This window comes from Sceloporus occidentalis, unplaced genomic scaffold (genome assembly GCF_023333645.1).
Source record: "Sceloporus occidentalis isolate IW3139 unplaced genomic scaffold, rSceOcc1.0.p SCAF_40, whole genome shotgun sequence".
NCBI lineage: Eukaryota > Metazoa > Chordata > Lepidosauria > Squamata > Phrynosomatidae > Sceloporus > Sceloporus occidentalis.
Window position 1 is genome coordinate 1,999,937 of NW_028317020.1, and position 22,108 is coordinate 2,022,044.

The window sequence follows — 22,108 nt, forward strand, 5'->3', positions numbered from 1 at the left end:
AGCATTCAAAAAAATAAAATGCCTCTAATGCACTAGCATGGTAGCATTTGGGATCAGAGTGTTGCTTTTTCTCTAATTACAGAAGTATAATGTACAAAGTGAGTGTTGGAACAAAAGAAAAGCAAGTGAGATATATTATATATCCTATTGCTTAAGCTTTTGTTTAATAACCTATGACCTAATACCCAGCTAAGGAATGCGTGACCTCATCTCCCCCAATCCCAGGGTTACAGGTGCGAACTGTAGGTCTTTTAATTGGAGCTCTATTTGTATAATTAATTAGGTTGGACCATCCTGAGGTGAACATTTTGACAGCAGGAGTAGCTTCTCCTCTTCTTTAAATATCCTCTTTTTCCAGGAACTGTGGAAGATCAGATACAGATGATGCTACCAGTACTAGTATCATGGTGTGATGAATGTACTCTAATATACCAGAATAACTTTATGTATGAAATACAAACTGCCAGAATTACCCTTTCGAAGAGGAATTTCAGGTACTTTTTTTCCCAATCACACAATTATCCATTGTGCTTCGATGAATTAATGTATCAATAACATGCTTACATGAAGCCTTGAAATGTTTTGCAACCTAGATACAGAATGTTCTGTAAACTCCTCATACCTAGCGGTGTGATGAGTTTACAGTTACATCATTTTGGGGTGCGAGCCAGAGTCACTGGGTTGGTTGCCAGTTTCGTCATTCCCTGGACAGGAGGGTGGAATTTGGCCACGCCCACTCCCTGAAGATGGTCTGGGGCTAGCCCCTCCCCCTTCACAAAGCCATAAGAGGGGGAGCCACATCTCACCTCCCCTGCGAAGCTCCCAGGTACGCTCATTATGTATACTTTTAAAGGGGGAAGAAAAAAAGACCAGCACGATGGGCAACAGAAAAGTTCACTTTTATGGGATGCATTAATGCAAAGTTTACGTGGGTCTATATAAAACCTTGCGGCTTCTGAAGCACTAGAACCAGACAAAAAATAACTAAAGATAAAGAAAAGATTTGCCAACCAAGAGCACAATATGTAGATATATAGACTAGAATTAACAGACACCTTCCCAACAGTGGCTTATTTTACGCAGTGACATTATACCTTTGTGGATGAACTCTTCTTGTGACGCTACTCTTTGTCTACAAATCTCACCCCTTACTTCTGCTTGTTATCAGGGAAAATGGTAAAGCATGGTTGACACAAACCCTCTCCTTGCCAACTCTGAAAATGCCTTAATATCAGAGTAGACTATCACCATCGCTTAAATCCAGCCCCTACACTGGAGCACAACTCAGGGGCAGAATATGATGGTGAAAACTCTGACGGCAGATTCCATTTACCGTATTCGCCTTATAGGATAAATAACCAACACAAACGTAAAAGATGACCAGTCGTACTCTCATATGCCACATTAGACATAATTACAAACTCATGCACCATTTAGCCACTTTTCAAATCACCTTCTTTGCTACTGTAGGAGATGTAATTAAGACATGGCACCACACATACACACACGCATCTAAATATGTTCTTCTGCATTAACACTGCAAGTGTTATTAAAATTGCAAACATCTTAAGATATGTTATTCATATATCAATGTGAACATATGGTTGGTAAAAACAATGATAGGAGAGAGACAAGTTTGGGTTCCTCCTTTGTAGCATTGTATTTTAAAGCTGCAGTGTACAAAATACATGTTATAATATATGGAGGGGGGCAGGCAATGCATATAACAGCAGGACTGGAATTTCTCTGCATGCAATTCCTTGTCTCCTATAGGGTCTACTAGAAAGACCATTGTTAGCGTAGGTGGCTTGTGTTCACTCAAAATTCTGAATGTGAGATACAGAGCTTTCCTTCCATCTGCTGCATCCATACACACCATGCTTGATGCTGAAATGCAGGATTCTGACAGACATTTGAACACAATCCCTTTGTGGTGCTCTGTACAGCTATAAGCGTTTCTCTAGTCTGTCTTTATAATATAATCACATTGGGGGTCTAGTGCTGGCAGCTTGCTTATTTCTTCACATATGGTTATCCATCCTATTCCCATAGGTTAGTACTAAGAGTGATTTTTTTTCATCAGGCATCTCTTTTTGCCTCATTAATGCCAGTCTTCTAGCAGAATGAATGGTTGTTCCGCACGTGAGAACATACTAGCATTTGTACTCATCCTTGCCAAGTGTACTGTAGCATTCTGAACCGGGTATTGTACCATCAAAATACAAAAAGAGACGGCCGTGCAGCTCTACAGGCATAGGGATGTGGTGGGGGTGTTTATTATTACAACATTAGGCACAGTCATCTTAAATAACTGTACATGTAATAAAAACAATAGAAATACTTAAGTGAAGGCAATAAAAATAATTGTGTATTCAAAGTCTGTGATACTATCCAAAAACAAAATTCATCTATTGACCTCACTAGCAAATGTTTACCTCTCTGTTCTCTCACACAGACCACTGGATATACATTTTTAAACCCCTTAATGACAAAGCGCGTACATGTACGGGCTCAAAATGCATTGTTATTAATGGGTTTAGGGACCGCCCATTGTCCTTAAGGGGTTAAATCACCAGTTAGTGCATGGAGAAGGTGAGAGATGTGAATCTAGATTCAGGCTAGGTTTCCACTTGGTTTTTTTTAGCTAAAAACGCCCATAAAAACGCCAATAGCGCCACCTGGCGTTTTTTTTGTGAAAAAACGCAGCAGCCAGATGTTAGCTGTTCTTCAATAGGAAATCGCAGAATGCCATATCCACTTGGCGTTTTTTCAGTCCTCTTTGGCGTTTTTCTGCTTTTTTGGGCTCTGTGGCAGTTTTTCAGAATCGCAGCATGTTCACACTCTGGCGTTTTTTGCAAGGAAATCTTGGCGTTTTTCTCCAATAGAAGAGAAAAAAAGCCATGAAAAAGCCATGTGGGTTTATTGCCTTGGCGTTTTTTTATGGCGTTTTTTCCACAGTTACAATGCAGAGGATGGACCCAGTATCTGTGTGTCCTACGAGAAATAGGCTGGAAACAAACAGTTTGACACAAAACAAAGTTCATATTGAATTCTACACCATTTGGAACAAACATGCCAACGGGATCCTGCGTGCCAAAAGCAACAGCAAACAATTTGCATCATCATTTGGGGCCAATCTTCCTAGAGGAGCAGACATTCGGAATAAAGCAGGCCTTACAAACCACAGAAAAGAGACAGAAGGGTCCGCCGGGGCGTTTAAGTAGAACTCTACCAAGTAAATGACATCAGGGGGCAGATACTTGCCATTTATCCTAATCCCTTTTAGCTGGGTGAAACTTCTAACTTGTAAAGGCTGGAAGAACTGCCTAAGGTCAAAAAAAGCAATTTCCACAGAAAGGCTAAAACGCCAGAAAAAACTCCAGAAAAAAACGCCAAAACGCAGGAAAATGCAGTGGCAGTTTTCTTGGCGTTTTTCATCAAGAAAAAAAAACGCAGGACAAAAACCCAAGTGGAAACCTAGCCTCAATCTGCCACTATCACAAAAATCATGAAACAGCATACCAACCTTTTTCTGCATTACTCGAAGCTCATCACTCAAGTTGTTGTTAACTTTCATTAGTTGTTGTATTTTTGCTTCTGAGGCAACCAGAGCATTTTTTACGTCAAGAAACTCTTGTACCGTGACTCCGCCATCTGACAAGTCTGCTTCCAAACTCTAGCGCGAAACAAACACAATACACAGCCATAACAATGTACATTCATAAAAATGCTAAACAAAACTACACCAACAGTACAATACTATACTAATACCTATGTATCCCTTTATTAGTATTTCAGAGTTTACATATAGAGGTACAAGGACAGTTGTATAATAAAATACTTCGAATTATTATTATTTTTATTTAATTTATTAAGGAAAAGCGTGCTTTTGTTAAAAAAGAATTTGGGATCTTTAAAGTAAAACAAATTTTCTCACAATGTTCCTTTAACAACTGATCAGCCGAAGGAGCACACAGACAACGTCAAGCAGAACATAACTTACGGCATTTTCTGTTAACTTTAGTTGAACACATGCATAAAATAGTGAAGATTCCTACAAATTATTCATTCCTCTTGTACACCAGCACCACCATCCTCTGCATTCTCTCTTGCTAGTTATCCTCTTGTCTTCCTACTCTTGGTTGCCATTTCTTTGCTCAACCTATTTTCTGATATTTCCTTCTGCTCCTTTTCTATTTTTATCCTTAGTGTCTGGGCACATTTTGAATGAATAGTAGTAACAGCCCCCCAAACCTGAGATCTAGCGATTATTGATAGTTATTCCAACACACACACACACACACACACAATTGGAGCAAATGAACAAAATACATATGTTTACCTTTTCTCTACCGGTTTTATTTAGCGTTGGTTCCAAATCAGCTTCTTCATCTGAAGCGACACTGTCATAATCTGGTTGATCATTATCTTGGCTCTCACCACTATTTTGATTGCTAATACTTTTCAATACTAACTCCACATTTTCTGCAGAAAAATCAGAATGTTAATTGACAATTCATTTACTTTTCTGTGATCAAGAGATACAGCAGGTATTTTAGCTTTATAGAGCCATACATATAAAAAAGGTGGAACTGCTATGCATTACTTAAAAAATAGGAGGTACAACATACACTTTTTGTATGTAGTAATTATTTCAATTCAACAGGTTTTGATTAAAATAATTTACATTAAGTTTAGAATGGATTTATGGTACATATCATAAATCCAACTCTTTGCCCTAATAAAGCATCAAGTCTTCTACTTCAGTTAGGCATAAAGTGTGACGCAATCAAATACTGCTGTATTTTCTATTATTCATTTATAAAACCAGAATACCTTTCCAAATAATATTAAGAAAAAAATTGTATCAGGAAGCTTCAGCAAAAAGGGCAGCCCATAATGTCATCATCAGACATTTAAACAAATCTTGATGGAATTCAAGTACATGAATTCCTAATTCTCCAACTATTTAGCTGAAGTATTTGAACAAAAAATAGCAAAAGCCCTTTTGAGAATCAATGAGAATGTAAACATTATCTCAAACAGTAAAACAAAATACATAAACTCAAATAGGAATACCCATATTGAGCAGACATCATTTTACATCCAAAGCCAGTGCAACCTCAACTCCTCACTACATCCCTACATATTTACTTACTAGATTATTCCCAGTATCAAACATTTCTATGCCTACAGCATGGGTAGGTGTATAAATAAGCACTTTTTTGCTTCCTTCTAGAACAAATTTTGAGGATGTTTAGGTGAAAATTGCCCTACTTTGACCTCAAAATTGATTTATATTATGGATGCACACAAACTACTCCCATTTCCTCTAAGCCTGTCATTACTCCATTATTAATTTCTAGACCTTCGTAACGCTGTGGTTGCAGTTATTTTGATAAAGCACATTAAAAATCTCAAATAAATAATGCTGGAACTGGTCCAAGAGGCTAGCCACAAAGATTAACATTGGTTCTCATTTGTTGCAATTTTCATCAGTTTTACTGACATCGGATATCAGCAGCTAGTGAATGATTCGACAATACAAGCTCTGGGACAGCACTAGGAACTAAAGAAATGGCTACTACTGGATGTACGTTGTGCACGTTTGGTCAAAATTTGAATTACCTTTGGGTGTGGGAATGGCATTTCCCTGCTGTCTTCTTTTGGCATCGCTTAAAATGTCTATTACCAAGGTGGCAAATTCATGTGCATTGAAACGCGCTAATTTTTGTCTTCCCTAAACAAAACAAACAGAAATACTTCTAATAAATTGAATGATTCTGTAGGAAACTGAATAAGGTCATCAGTTAAAACATTTAGGTATCTGCAGGAAAACGTTACTTCCACAAACTCTTTTGAGGTCAACTCTGTCAGGAAGAGAAATATTAGCAGACTTTCCATTAGTTGAACATAGAAGTTTGAGGAAGCAGGCATAGTATCTGCCACCGGGCTCCAGAGGTCCGTAAGGATATTTGGGGATGTCTGTGTCAGTCTTGTCCTGCTCTGGCTCTCTAAATAAATTGTCTGGATAGGGAAGGACAATAATATGCTTAAATGCCAACACTCCATCTTCCCCACAACAACTGAAGCCTAAGCAAACCTCCATACTTTGCTAAAAGGTATACAGACTGGACCAAGAGATCGCCATAATTATCTGTTATTTGTTTTCTGTATTGTTATTATAATTTTCCTGTTTCTATACCCTTTTCTGTCTATCTGTGCTTGATAGCCTAGGAATGCCCAAACTGGGAATTGCAGCATTTTTTCACCGATTGTTTTTAGTTGGTTAAATTTATGTGATTTTAAGTGTGTTATATTTTACTTTCTATCTTTCTGCTCCACTAACCCCTTATCTCCTATATCTGCCCTCTTACTGCCCCCGTCCACTTTAACACTATTTAACACTCTCTATTACAGCCCTCAAAGCCTGCAATACACTCCTCCATCTTCCCCACAACAACTGACTTTTTGCCCGCCCTCCCTGCCCCTCTCCCACCTACCCCAGTGTTGTCCTAATATATAGACAGTAAATTACCAGATCTATTTAAACATGCCAGTAGAGGGCACCAACACTTTGGATCCCTTTAGTACCCACTTCTCCCCATTAAACCATTCCAAATACCATCCCTCTCCATCACAGCTATCCCAGTACCTCTACACTAACCTTTATATGTGAAACCTGCCTGTGTTTGCTCTGCTACTTCTGTCCCCCACATATTCCTCCCTATTCCTATCACTCGCAACCACCAAACTTAACCAACATGGTCAACCTAACCAATTTTATTCCTATCATCTCCAACCATAAACTCCCTCCAATCCTTAACTGTTCCCTAACAAAGGCTCTCCTCCTCACTTATCACCTCTTCCTTTTCCCGTCTACAAGATTTCACTCGAGCTGCCCCATATCTTTGGAATCTAAAACCCACTTCTTCAGCATTCCACCTTAGCTGCTAGAACTTCCTTGTCATTGAGACAACCACCACACTACCTCTCACCCTTTCTCTGTGCCTTATACCCCCCACACTACCTCTCACCCGTCACTGATACCCCCCACACTACCTCTCACCCGTCACTGATACCCCCCCGCACTACCTCTCACCCGTCACTGATACCCCCCCGCACTACCTCTCACCCTTTCTCTGTGCCTTATGTTTGTCACCCCATTCCCTCTAGATTGTAAGCTTGCGAGCAGGGCTCTCTTCACCTAATGTATCGGTTTGTCTTAGTCTGTCAATTCTCGTCTTGTCATACCCTTTGAACTTATGTATTGTATTAAGCGCTGCGTAAACTGTTGGCGCTATATAAATAAAAGATAATAATAATAATAATAATAACACTGATCTTAGCAAGCGTAGGAGCAACCAAATCTCAGGAACACTTTCTGAGAAGAATTGTTAGGCTATGGCTTTCCTGGCAGACAACACAACACATGGGCATCTGGTAATGTACTAAGTAATCAAGTGGCCTTTTTCACAATTTAAAAACATTAAATCCTAATTCCAGTGCCAAGTATCTGTGGGTTTTTTTGGTTTTGTTTTTTTTTAACACAAGAACTAAATAATTTTATATTTTAGTATGTTTACAAGTTACTGCCTTCCCTGACACTGTACGTGTCCAGGCCTAGTCATGCTTGTGCGCGCGTACACTGACTCCTACGTGAAACTGCTTGGACTGCCTATTCTGGTCCTCAGATGGCTTCCATGAGGAAGGTTCCAGGTTTTAGCCTCCTGTTCTTGGCACTCACAATACATCAAAAAGGAACTCAACAGAAAAGTAGACATTTCTTAAAGCTAGTTTATTTTATTGGATAAAAGGAGGATATAAAAGAAAAACACCTGCCTGGTTACGTGTAGACGAATATTCTGGATTTACAGGAAGGAAAGGAACAACTGTGGTCTCTGTCACAAGAGTGCTGTGGTTCTGAGTGGCCAACCAGACTGCAAACACAGAGAATATACCTCATAACATCAAGTAGTAAATTCAACATATTCAAACAGCTCTCTGCAGCCTTGCCACGCAATATGAATAAAATTACCAGCATCCGTTTCCCGTCTGTCAACCTCATCATAAACATCCATAGCCAATTCTTCAAATAAGTGATTACTGAGCTGGAAGTAAAAGAAATACACGGAGAAACAAAAAGGACAGTGAATGTGGAAATAACTGTTTATTAAAGTGGATTTCTGGGTTAATGAACATAGATTGATTCATTGTAGTATCAGTTATGTGATTATCTAGACTACACTAATTTATATATATAACATACATATACGCACACATGATAAATAGAAAATTAAAAAGGTTCCATAAAAATAAAAAAAACCCATTGACCTCATCTTAAAACCATACGCTTTAGACAATAATATACCATATTGGCTCGAATATAGGCCGCACTTTTTTCCCACTTTAAGTCTTTAAAGTGGGGGTGCGGCCTATATTCGGGGTCCAGCACCCGACGCCCGGGACATGCAGTCCCGGGCGCCGGGCAGGCAGCGGGGTTAGGATACAGATCCCCCGCAGCGGTGCAGGGGACCTGCATCCTACTCCCCGATACGCTCAGACAGCCTCCCCTGCCAGCACTTTCCACGGGGGGGGTGCCGGCACGGGAGGTTGTCTAAGCGCATCGTGCGGAATTCCCGGGGGGGGGGGGTCCCGGCAAGGGAGATTGTTAAAGCAAGGCCGGTGACCATCCGCACGATGCGTTTTACCTCTGCCCCAAAGACTTACCAGAGCAGACTCCCCGGTGTCTTGCGGGGCCAGCGGGGGACATCTGCGCAATACGTGTATACAACTTCCGGTGCCGGCACATCCGCTGAGTGCCGGCACCGGAAGTTGTATACACGTATTGCGTAGATGTCCCCCGCCGGCCCCGCAAGACACCCGGGAGTCTGCTCTGGTAAGTCGGGGGGGGGGGGCAGAGTGGCAGCATATCTCGGGGTGGGGTGGGGGGCAGAGTGGCAGCATATCTCGGGGTGGGGGGGGACAGTGGCAGCATATCTCAGGGGGGGGGAAGGACAGTGGCAGCATATCTCGGGGGGGAGAGTGGAAGCATATCTCGGGGGGGGGGGAGAGAGAGTGGCAGCATGGTTTTTTTGGTGGTTTTTTAAAGAAAAAAACTCTTTAAAAAAGCACCAAACTTTTAGGGTGCGGGCTATATACGGGGGCGGCCCATATCCGAGCCAATACGGTAATTCAGTATACAAGTGGGGGAAGCACAGGGTGTTTCTTTTATTTACCCCATAGAAACAACATTAATAAAGAGAGTTTGTTTTCTAAGGCCACTGAATAATTTTGCCCCCTATGTAAAACAATGTCAGATTCAATTAATATAATTTACTCATGTAAGTAGGCCAAGTATTAGCTACCTAAATAGTTCCCCCATCTTAATATTTATTATACTTCTTTTTTTGTACTCCGAGAGCTCAAAAGAATCAAAGACATAAGTGACATGATATGCATGGGATAAAAATAATACTTACAGACTGAAGTTTCTTCTTTGCTGCTTTGGCCAGTTCTGATAAGTCTAGACTACTACAAAGCAAAAAGAGGACATTATGCCATATATCGTATTCGCAACACAACCTTTACACAAGAAATAGAACCTAAGAGCACTTAACTGGTGTTACTGTATGAAGTTTAAGAAGAGAAAAGCCGAGTTCACTTAACGTATGCCTTGCACAATGTTTTGTTGGGAAATTGTTTCTCAGTAACAGTATATTTACTTTGTCTGCTTAAGCATATTGATGAGAATTGATACCACAGCTGCTATTTCTAAAGCCACTATTTACAACCTCGTTATTTTGTAGCATTCTACGAAAAGGGTCAAAGCAGATCCATGCATTTTTCAGTAGGTGCTGAATTATAGAGTTACATGGTACCATCAGCGAGTATTCCCTTAAGGAGCTGGGAATAATAATAATAATAAATAACCATAAGCAGATACTGTTTTGTTCTTGTAGATGGCTCTACTGCAAATTTCTACTCCTTGGAAATCTACTTATTTTCCAAGGATCTCTGAACAGGAACAGTTTATTGAAGCCATTGCTTAATTATTCTTAGTTTGTATCTTGGGTAGAAAATGCACAATCCTGGTCAGGAACAGTTTACTTACAGCCGTCTTATTTCCAAATGCATTGCCGCAGAGTGAAGGAAAAATTGGTATTAAGGACATGCAATTTCAGATTTCAGCTCAAAATACTTCAACATAAAAACAGAGCTAATGACAAAGATTTGATTTACAAGGTCCTTCAGCAGCTGGCGTACAGCTGTCAGTATCTCAGATCACATCCAATAACATAACGACAGCTGTAGTTATTACAGACTGCAAGCCTTTGAGAAGAAATGCTAATTCGTAACCATGCATGCTATTTACAAGCCATGGCATCATTTGGCCCTCGCTTTCATCCAGCGTAGCCAGACTGTCCACTTTGACACAGGCCCTTGCGGAAGTATTCTTGTTTCAGCTGATATAAATCAGGTTAATACACTGCCTACGCTAGCTGTACAATAACAAAACCAAAATGTATAGGTTGTAAAAGTGGAAATGACAATAGAGCGAGCAGGAAACATTATTCAGATACATTTCTTGATAAGCATAACTAGCCACATGTAAAACCAGACTATATAGTTTTTCCGGTAATTTAATGGCATTCACACACAGATTCTCCAGCTGTTGAATTCTCATAATTATCATTGTGCCAAATGTTGACCATTTAACATGAAACCATCTGGCCGCTGTGTTAAGTTACAGCCTCGGCGTTAAGAACCACTGGCGGGATTTGAAGTCATATTTATAGGGGTATAAACAATGTTTACAGGCTGTTATTTTATTCTTTGATAATGTCCAATGTATTTGGTTGGTAAAATGCAAAAATGCACATATTTGGGGTTAAACATGAAAATGGATACCGGTGCACAATTTCAAAAGAGTTATCACCATCGTAACCCAGCCTGGCGAAGCCTTCCATTCGCTGCTATAGTGACTATCGATTTTCGCCCAGGAAATCACTTCTTATACGTAACCTTTTTGTAGGATCAATAACGTCTGCTTTATTTTAAACAGATAAACTTGAAATGCGCACCAAAAATGCACTAATTTTTGTTTTAGCGTCCGAAAGGATGTTTGACTGCTACATGTAAAATGATAATGCACCATACCTGTCTGCCATTTGTGGTATGATGAAGTGCTGCCCGTTTTTGTGATCTGAAAACCAAAAAGGTTGAGTGAAATTGTAAGATGCACTTCTAGTTTCTGTAGGAATTTTATGTATTGAATTACATAGTGCCAACTTATGCCATAGTGCTGTACAATGGGAAACAGGTTTATCTGCTAGAGCACTGTTCTATTCTAAAAAGCCACAGACATCTAAAAAGTTATCCGACGATTTGCCACAGTCAAGACATGTCTACTCACCTGGTTTCCTGCCACATAAATAAAACGCTAGCCTGTCTGTCAATTCATGCTGTATTTCCACAAGTCGATCTGCCAACTCATGGTGGCCTCCTTGCCTAAAAGAGAAGCGTAGAACACCTTTTTTAACACACAGATTATTACAGCAGCATACTGTAATAAGAGTTTTTCTTTTTAAGAGTACCTAATAAGCTTTAAGGTAAGTAAACAAAATCAATGACGAAAGCTTGTCATCTATTATAATGTTGCACCCAAACACCATCCTATTCAACTTCCCATCACTTCTTTTTTTTCAAGTATCCCATTAAAATTTGATTTGCTGTCAAAAAGAGAAAATACAAGAGTCCTCAAATCTATACTAACCAACTTCACTGAATTTGTATATGTATATAGAAGAATTTAACATCCCATCCCATCTGGCCATAAATATAAATACATTTTGGGGATGTTGGGATCGAAATGAAATGCATATATTCATGGAAGGTTAAAGAAGCTCAACTGAACAATAAATACCCATGGCTGCATTAACACCACACTGGATGGAGACACTACCACTTCTACAAACAATTAGTGATGGAAGTTATATGCAAACTGTAGTATGGGTTAAAGAGCCACAGATTGGCTGAGGCAAAGCAATGATTGATTCTAGCACCGCCATAAAACTGAAAAGGGTCTGAAAATGAGAGAAGTAGAAAACAAAGATTTAGAGTTTTCTTGATTCCCTATTTTTCTCATCATTGTAACTTTAGCAGATAGATGTTCATTCATTGTATTTAGATGTAAATCAGGCTTTCTGGGTTTCAGCAACATTAACTAAAATGTAAATTTTGAATGGGGATGCTGTATTAAGTACAGACCTCTTAGATCGCTATGCCACAGGACTGCCTCGGGTAACTCCCATAGTTAAATCATAATAGTAGGACCAAACATTTGAAGAATGCCTCTGAACTATGACCAGGCATGAAATAGTAAGCAGAGCAGACTGCTTACTATTTATTAAGTATCTCAACCAGGCTTAAACTAGTAAACTAGTGTATCGAGATAAGATATAGTTGCAAAAATAAATAAAAATCCACATTGCTTTTAATAATTAGGTATAATGTCACCTTGCATAGTCAATGGGTGTTTTTCCAGCAGAATCTGGGGTGCCTGGATCTGCCCCATACACCGTGAGAAGTTCAGCCTGTAAGATCTGCCCTGCTTTAGCTGCAACATGGAGAGGTGTACTTCCCTTTTCCTACAAACACGAGCAAGAAGACAAACAACACTGTTAACAGTGTATATAAATATTCAACACATTATTTCACTGCAAAATTAAGCGCATGCAGTTTATCATGTTACAGCGAAACAGCAAGTTAAAAAGGCAGGGATAACATATTCTTGCCCAGGGATCAGTGACACAAACCGGGTTTCTGAAAAGCAATTTCAGTTAAAAAAAAAAAAAAAAAAAAAAAAAAGACAAAAAATAAAACAACTGCTCGGTCAGCTGCCTGCTTACATTTGCTTGTTTACATCACTGGCTCCCTGCACATGCAGATTTGTGCCTGCACAATGCATTCCCTCCAGCGGCTGGGCTCAGGATTGAACCCAGCTCTCTCCTGACCTTGCCACTGGGCACGTAAACTAAACAAATGAATGTGTGGTTTTCACTAAAAACGGGAAGGACCAAAGCACACAGAACTCTCTACACAACCTTGGCAAGTTGCAATAACCCAAATGTTCAATACTAATGAAAAAGTAATTTCAATTTCTTTAGTTAAACAACAATGCTTAAAGAGAGGATAGGAAGCCTACTAGCCTCTCCCACCATAGACTGGATATACAAAGAGTCTTTGATACTTCATCAGACATTTCCAAAAATATTTTTAAATTAGTTCTACTTTTTGCATAATACAATGCTTTCAGGCATCTGCATATTAGCCATTTGTATGTGCCCTAGTTCTGTTATCTCAGCCCAACCCATTAGACAAACCCTGACTGATATTCTTCAGTGGGACTTCCCCTTAAACTATGTAGAGAGTTGCAGTTACAAAAGTGGGGACACTATAGCTGTAGCGCAGAACTGGCTAAAGTCCCTGATATATACTTCTCACAAAACGAGCAATGGTACTTACTGGGTTAAAGAAATTGGCCTGTGCCCCTAAGGATAACAACCTGAGACATGTTTCCAAATTCCCGGTTCTCACACTTGAATGAAGTTGCTGGAATTAAAACAGATTGAGGATAACAAAATATGACAACTGTGTGGCAACCGACCATAGCCTATCAATAAAAATATGAAGAAAAAGGAATTAAGCAAAACTTTTATTTAGATTTATTTTCTGCATTTAATGTACAGAGTAGATGACATAATGTTTAAAGGATTTAGCTTTAATATACCTAAAATTAAAGTTCAAATAAATCTACATTATGAAATAGATATCCTATGTTCTTGTTACAGCATACACGACAATGCAAATAAAGACATCTAATGTAAAGAAAGTTTTGTACGTTACATACCATTCTGTAGTTCATTGCATATAGACATGTCTTATTGTGCTGTAAAGGACTTCTGTATATAATTTGCATACTCTAAATGTGCTTAAAGTATATAAACATGATATTCTAGGATGGAATTCCAAGTCCAGGCACAGTACTAGAAAATTAATGAATGCATTACGCGATTTAAATGCAACAAGCGATTCTCTCGCCTATCAATACAGCAACGTAATTAGAAAGCATTATACTACTGGGTATTTAAATGTATTTCCCCTTCACAGATCAGTGAGCTAGAAGCCTTTACATTTGTTGTGTTCTGTAGCAGGATAACACAGGGCTATCAGTTAGTGATTTTGAAGCAACAACTGTATATTAACGAGGAGATGCATATTCACCTTACTAAGGTCTTTGGCTGTATCATCATCACGACATGGCAAGCGATGCACAAATGCCAGCATTTGATACTTGGCTCTTATAAATTCTGCTTTGTTAGGACTGCAAACACAAAATAATCACATACAAATCAGGAAACATAATGTACACACACAGTACTGGCATCTGTTCTATTTGCAAACGATAAAGCGCACAAAACTGCCTGTACAACCAAACCAGTTAGGTTTGTACAGTAACCATGAATACTGTTTATCTTTTCTAGAACACCAAAACAAGAAGGTGGTAATACAGTCATGTGAAAAAGAAAGTACAGCCTCTTTGAATTCTACGGTTTTACATATCAGGACATAATCATCTGTTCCTTAGCAGGTCTAAAAATACAACATCAGATGAACAACACATGACATATTACACGGGGTCAAGATTTATTCAACAAAAATAAAGCCAACATGGAGAAGCCATGTGATATATATTATTTGTTGTTGTTCAAAGGTTGAATTTTCTTTTTCACACGACTGTATATAATAAAAACATACTTAAACCATATACAGAGTCTATATAATATATATATATATATACATACATACACACACACACACATACCGTATTGGCTCAAATATAGGCCGCACTTTTTCCCCCCAGTTTAAGTCTTTAAAGTGGGGGTGCGGCCTATATTCGGGGTCTAGCGCCCGACGCCCGGGCAGGCAGCGGGGTTAGGATGCAGATCCCCCACAGCGGGATTAGGATGCAGATAACCCGCAGCGGGGTTAGGATGCAGATCCCCCGCAGCGGTGCAGGGGACCTGTATCCTACTCTCTGATGCGCTCAGACAGCCTCCCCTGCCAGCACTTCCCACGGGGGGAGTCCCGGCAAGGGAGATTGTTAAAGCACATCGTGCAGACGTGCCGGCAGCGGACGTTGTTTCTGCTCGCATCACCGCTGCCGGTGAACGTCTGCGCGAACAATCTTCCTTGCCGGTATTTCCCACGGCGGAAGTGCCGGCACCGGAAGTGTTATGTGTAGATGTCCCCAGCCGGCCCCGCAAGACCCCGTCGAGTCTGCACCGGTAAGTCTGGTGGAGGGGGGACATCTTGGGGACAGAGTGGCAGCATATCTCGGGGGGGGGGGGTAGAGTGGCAGCATATCTCGGTGGGATAGAGTGGCAGCATATCTCAGGGGGGGTACATCTTCGGGACAGAGTGGCAGCATACCAACAAAGAAAATTACTAAGTAATTAGTAAACATATAACTTTATTGATCAATTGCATTGGACACTGGGGATCCAGCTATGCAATGAAATAAAATTCACACCAAAGTTCCCTGGCTCAGTTTGATATATCATAAAAGTAAATATATCCTCTGGTGTGTAGCTTCAATCTAAAGCTGACAACATTAGTACTAGTTTCCAGATTGTGTAGCAAAAAGTATTTTGTCTTAACAGTTAACACTGATTACTGGCAGAAGGAAGCCTTAACATAGCAACATCAATCAATGCACAATATGCTGATGGCTCTAACGATTTCTAGTCCACAGGCTGGATTCAATACCAAACGTAAATATCACAGGAGACTATTATCCACTGTTTTAAATATGACCTGTACAATTTTGAATGGTTTGCTTACTGTACTTTATCCTGGGGGTTGGCTTTACGTTTTCCGCTCATTATGGATGCAGGGTCAAGCAAAGAATGTTCCCATATGGAATTTGCACCATTGCTATACAGTGTTTGAACCATCTGAAACAGAAGAAAAAGGTAAAGAAATCCAAAATATTGTTCAGTTTATATGAATGCATTATTATTCATTGTTTTATATGGCACCATCATATTCCACAGCGCTGTACAAGTAGTGCATAGCGTAATATGACAGAAACAAGAGGTAAGGAGGGCCCTGCTTAAACGAGCTTACAATCTAGAAGGCTTTATGTAAAAAGCATATCTGTCAGAAAAAAAACACACACACATATATATATTATATACACATACATACATACATAAACAATTTAAGTCTTTTAGATGCAAAATGAGCAAATCTGGTAAAGATGATACTTTTGCTGGCTGCTGCTGTGTGGTCTGTATGGGTTTATTCCTACTGTTTCAGCATTTACATGTCACAGTGATCATACTCGCTGTATTTAATGTTTCCAGCTTGGAACCAGTAAGATTTAGTCTCAGCTAACAAAGATAAGTGAGGCAGAGTCACGGTTTTAAAGGAGAGCACCGTACTTTGCTTACTGCCCAGTACCGCCAACAACCCCCTCTCTCATACCGCAGTCCTGTGCTCCCTCAGCCCCAGCATGCTGACGGAGAATGTTACCGTGTGTTTGTACATGTGTGTAAAGACTCATTCTTAATCTTTAATATTTGCAACCAGATGAAGATTTCATATTTACAATAAGAGCCTGTCAGATCAGTAAACCACCTACATCACGACTGGTTTTAGTTAATAGGTTAATCCCTCATATTTGGAGAACTACTTACATTGTTTTATTTAACTAAAACAATAACATTATATACTATACATATTCTTGTGTTTGCTTAAATGTCAATGTTTATTAATGGAAACTATCTTTCAAAAAAGTACATAACTCAGTTCTATTTTATGCTAAATAACCGTTGAACTATAATGTATCTTATCTTTACGTAGATTTTTCCTCCAAAAGCATTAGAATAAATTCGATTTAAATCAATAAAATCCAATATAAAAAATAAATACAGCATAATAAAATATAAAAAAATAAAGCCAGTAATTTTAATCCACCCTGGGCCTAGTACCAGGAGAGCAAAGCCTTGTTGGTGTAAAAAAAAATAAAAATCATGTTCTTCTGGCACAGGGCAACAAGCCTTAGTAACTAAACACAACAGCATGGTACACCACTAATCCTTCATGCGTTAAAGGGACAGTTCAATATTCCTAACACCCCCACTAAAGAAGAATGCATATTAAGGTACTCCGAGTAGTTTAACATGCATTCTTCAAAACTAGAAACTGCAGCCCTACTGTTGTAGCTGCTCTCCTCCTCTGTGGTCTGCCAATTCTTGCCACTGATTGCCAGCTTGAAGCAGCCAATCAGTGGCAGGGAAAGGCTCCCACTGAAACCAGTAAAAGTATTTACTGAGCACAGGGGTCTGCCGTATTCGCAAGCCTGCTCTAGAGCGGACTGTAAGAAAGTACACTATATGGACAAAAGTATTGGGACACACCTTTTAATTATTTAGAGACTTATTTTGAGATTACAAGCCCGGCCTTCTCGTCCAACATCAGTGCCTGGCAAAAGCAGGGGCAAAAGCATATAGGAGATTTTGCAGAATCATCCCCATGCATTTGCAAAAGGAACATCACCAAAAAATGTAAGGGGACCACGCAGCTATCATATGCATTTACAGTGCATTTGATGCCTGGAGCGGCCCTTTAAATTTTGATTGATAACACATAATACGGAGCAGGTGTTAGCATCAGCTACAAGCTATGAACGCGGGCTCCTTATGTAAAGTCATGTCCGTGGGAAACTAAACTACACAGGCTTCTGCAATACTCACACATCATAATATTAGAAAAAAAATCTGAATTACAGCTTGATAACCCACAGACAAAACACCCCAATGCCTGCCTGTGACATTCTGACATCTTACCTGTAAAAGAGTGGGAGGCCACGGTGTATGTTTAAGGTGCCTCACTTGTGAGATATGACGACCCAGACTGCGGTGGACACTGCAACATTCATCACAGATCAGCACCCCTCTGTTAATGGATGCCCAGCGAGGATCTAAAAAACATTAACAAAATGTATATAAAATATCAGTCTAAAAAAAACATTTTAAACAGGCTTTGTTACTTTTACTTATCAAACTATTTTTCACTGTACCAGTTTCTCAGCTAGGACACAGATCTCATCCCATAACATATAGCTGGTTGCATCCAACCAACTTCAACAACTCATGGCTTTGCTACTAAACCCCAGGGAGAGGGAGACAGCGCCGCATACACACTCAGAGGGCAGAGAGCCAATAGTGAATGCAAAAATGGAAATATATATATTGATTATATGCATCTAAGCAGCAATATATATTACTGAACCAAAATAGGCTACTTTATGAGTGTTTCAAGTATGTGATGGGGACCGAGTGGCCAAAGATCCCCAGCTGCTTGAGGCATGGAGTTACAGGAAGCAGAAGATGCATAATGAAAGGCTAAGGACAAAAAAACCAAAGTCAGATTACAGGGATGTGACTACACGTTTAACAGTCATTTGTATAATTATTACATTTGGAGTCCAACCCCGGACTAGGAATCGTATGCTGTGTTAACCAACAGACCAACCTTAAAATAGACCTAACAGGACCGGGTCTGGTCTCTAGTAACATAGCTGCGGCATTCTTAAAGTCTGACATCATTTGTTTTAAGCACAAGTATATGACACGCCACTCAGACTAGACATAAGGATACAACAAGGAAGACATCTCATGCATCTCATTGCATACATTCTAATAAAGCATTAAACCAAACATATATTTAATGATTTTGGCGCAATTTATTCGTGGAAAGAAGCGGTTGCAATACACATCTGTACGAACGCTGTATATTGCATTCACCGCACATATCCCCAGAATCCTAGAACTCGTTCCGATTAATTAATACAGCATGCAAATCACTTTAGGTTTCAAATCTGCCTTTTCGCTTCGCACGCTAATTGCTGACATGGCAAAAATGTGCATCTGTTTTCAGTTAGGATATCACTGGATACAAGTTTCTTCCAAAAAGCATCTACCGTAGCAGAAACTCGTTGGTTCAGTTAGGGTGTGAACAGAAACCACAGCTTTACAGCCATCAGCTGGCATACAGAGCGAAGAGCCGATATCAAAGCATATCACATACTGTTAGGAAAGAGAGAAAACTTCTGCTATCCTCTTCCTGTCTTAACCAACAAAAGATCAGATATCGCACGGGTACTCGTGTCTACCGCCTTGTGCCGAAATCCAGTTTTCTGTTTAAACTGTAATACACAGACGTGACGGGTCTGAACTATTAGCCACCAAATGCACTACCGGGCCTCTTAACACAAAAGCGAGCCAAAAAACGACTGGCTTCTATCGCTGTCAAAGTGACTAATAAGAAAGAAAAAAAAAAAAAGCTGAACTAAAAACAGGAAGGCAGGATGTCTCTCACAAAGAATTCGGGTGCACGTTAGGCAGAGACATGCACATGTATCCTGTGCTCGGCGGGGAGGGCGCGTCACAAGCCCAAACAAAAATAGCCACCAGGAAAAAGGTTTCACAAGAGCACCCGAGAAGCCCGCAAGCCAAAAAGTATCCGGTCACAAATCAGAACGTACCTACCTAGTCTCTAGATTGTAAGCTCAGTGGAGCAGGGCCCGCCTCACCTGTGGTTTCTGTAAATCAAATTGTTATGTTATATACTACTTGTTATGTCCCGTCTGCCCATTGCACTGCACTACGGAGTAGGATGGCGCTATATAAACCAATAAATAATAATCACCATTGCATGGAATTAAGTGCAGAATTTTAAGAGTCCATAAAAGCAAACAAATAGTAGTCATTGATTTTGCTCGAAACAATGTAATGTTTTGGAATGTTAGGAAGCTCCACTTTGATTAGTTGTTGCAAGTGTGATGCAGAATTTGTGTACTTACTTTTACCTAAAATAGCAAAAGAATGCATGGTATGGGGGGTGTGAATGGGCAGATATATGATTTATGTCATACTTTTTGTCATTTTACTTTGTTTTGGAGATGCCATGTTTAGTACAGACACACAGATAACGCAATGTTGAAGGCAAAGGCAACAAAAGGGGCTCATTTCTAAATGGGCTACCTTCAGACACACTTGTGGGCTAAACTTAACTCAAATGCCAACTTAAGTAGACACGGAAGAGAACAATGTTTGACATTCTAAATACAAGGATTGATGAAACCTACAGACCAGCGGCCTGAGAACTCAGGAAAGGCCACACCATGATATCCTCGATCCCTAGCTCTACTTCAAGAGATGCTTAAAGGGGAAGTATCATTTAATCAGTTTGATGACATCATAGCATCTGCTGGAAGCTGCCATATTGGAATGTGTCTAGAAACACAGCCAGCTCTCCCTGCTCTCTTAAGAGACACGTAGTAAGAGGTCGCCTGTCGAGAGAAAGACACAAACAGGCAGGGGTGGAAGAACTGATCCATTAAACAGCAAAATTACACAATTCTTCCTGACTGACAAAGAACAGAAAAGCGCAAAGACAGAAACATACTAAAAAAAAAAGATGATACACATGACATACACCATACAAAGAGCACACAGACATGTACCGACAACCCACGCCACCAAAACCCCAAAGCACCGGGAGAATGTTTACAAGAGGCTACAAAAAGGGCAGCTTCAGGAAGGGTTCGCTATCTTACCCCATCCAAACCGCTTTGATTTAACTAGAGATCATGGCATAAGAGATATTGTAAAGGTCATCAGTAACCAAACAGGTACGGATCTGATGCTCACCACCTGTTAGCTTAACTAAGTGTTAAGTAAACAGCCAACAACATTTTCCCAAACAAATAACATGAAGGAAATAGTACAAACACTGAGGGACGACGCAAATGTATGGGTACAATTTACAAACATCCAGAAGAACCAGAACTTCACATCATGAACTTTGTATGTTGTGTAAATGACGTATCACAGTACAAGGAAGAACCGTGACAGGCTAAACGCCCCACACATCCAACTTGCTAAGTGCCCAAACAGGGTATTTATCAAAAATAGCACAGATCTCAGAGACTGACACCACTGTTATCATCATGGCAGCATCCCACCTAGTGATGTCATAAATCAACTGTGTGAGGACCCCAAATAAAGAGATGTTAAGTCTCAGCACCTTTCATGTCAACGTGGAGAGAGTCCCTGCAAACAATGGCCCGGCATTACTGAGAAACACTATCCTCTCAAACACATCATCTCCAAATATGTCCCCTTGCTAGGTCCCCATCCCCCCTCTCAGTGCTAGCTCTGACAGGCTCTAGCGGGCCGCCCGGACACAGGAAGGGTGTCCGGGGTGTCACAGCTCTCCTCACTCTCCCGCTAGGTTCCGGTTACTTGACTGCTCCCCAAAGCCCCCGGCCAGGTGACAGCCCCGCTTACCCTGCACACTGCAGTCCGCGCACACCTCCGGGCTTCTCAGGCGCTTCGACATGATGGCGAGAGCCGAGACTCCCGGGCCCGAAGGGGCTAAAAGAGGGAAAGCAACAGTGACCTAGTAGATACAGCAAGGCTGCGGGCGGCCAGACACAGGGCTGGGAGAGGTGGGGGGTGTAGGGCAGTACGCTCGCAGCTGCTACCCTGCCCGCACACACGGGCCGTGACTGACTGTCGGACCAAAGCCCCGCCCTCCCGGGAAAACACGCCCCCTGGTGCTCGTTCACGACACTCGGGGGCGCGCCCAATTTCCCCTCCAATTTGCGCGTTTAGTCGCTCGGTGTTGTTTTGCGTCTGACGCGTGGATGCGTATTAATGGGTGGGACGGGCACGCGGAGTGGAATCTCCACGTCTGCTCTTCATATGAGCTGTTTCTGGAAATGTAATTGTACTGTGCTGTTACTGTAAACCTGACTTTCCCATATAATTGGGGTTTGCACTGCATCTCAACGCTTACTAATACATGTAAATAGTATGTTCTGTTATTGCTTTCTGATATATTTCATTAATATTTCCTTAATGTATTGAAAGTCTAAAATAAAAGAAATTCGGCCTTATATGAGGTGTTTTTCTAGTTATGGTTGCGTCAAATCTCACACGTCCCAATTGTCCCGGTTTGGATGGTACTGTCC

At 40.5% G+C, this 22,108-nt stretch overlaps 1 protein-coding gene across 7 annotated transcripts in view; it reads right to left on the bottom strand.

Annotated features, from left to right (window-relative positions):
* The window catches only part of LOC149290199 (ARF GTPase-activating protein GIT2), a 32,750-nt gene extending 11,276 nt beyond the window's left edge, over positions 1–21,474 (bottom strand). For 3 of the 7 annotated variants that reach the window (XM_089489515.1, XM_089489514.1, XM_089489513.1), the window contains exons 1-14: positions 21,423–21,474; positions 17,916–18,049; positions 15,907–16,019; positions 14,287–14,386; positions 13,528–13,614; positions 12,520–12,650; positions 11,417–11,511; positions 11,161–11,206; positions 9,483–9,534; positions 8,039–8,111; positions 7,843–7,940; positions 5,629–5,740; positions 4,343–4,485; positions 3,527–3,676 (exon numbers count right to left, since the gene is read on the bottom strand). In XM_089489515.1, the coding sequence (XP_089345641.1) occupies positions 3,527–3,676; positions 4,343–4,485; positions 5,629–5,740; positions 7,843–7,940; positions 8,039–8,111; positions 9,483–9,534; positions 11,161–11,206; positions 11,417–11,511; positions 12,520–12,650; positions 13,528–13,614; positions 14,287–14,386; positions 15,907–16,019; positions 17,916–18,049; positions 21,423–21,474 (1,386 nt within the window). Of the gene's footprint in view, positions 1–3,526; positions 3,677–4,342; positions 4,486–5,628; positions 5,741–7,842; positions 7,941–8,038; positions 8,112–9,482; positions 9,535–10,114; positions 10,121–11,160; positions 11,207–11,416; positions 11,512–12,519; positions 12,651–13,527; positions 13,615–14,286; positions 14,387–15,906; positions 16,020–17,915; positions 18,050–21,422 lie in introns of all 7 variants that reach the window. The other 4 variants (XM_089489519.1, XM_089489517.1, XM_089489516.1 and 1 more) reach the window with 4 other exon arrangements.
* Positions 21,475–22,108: the final 634 nt, after the last annotated feature.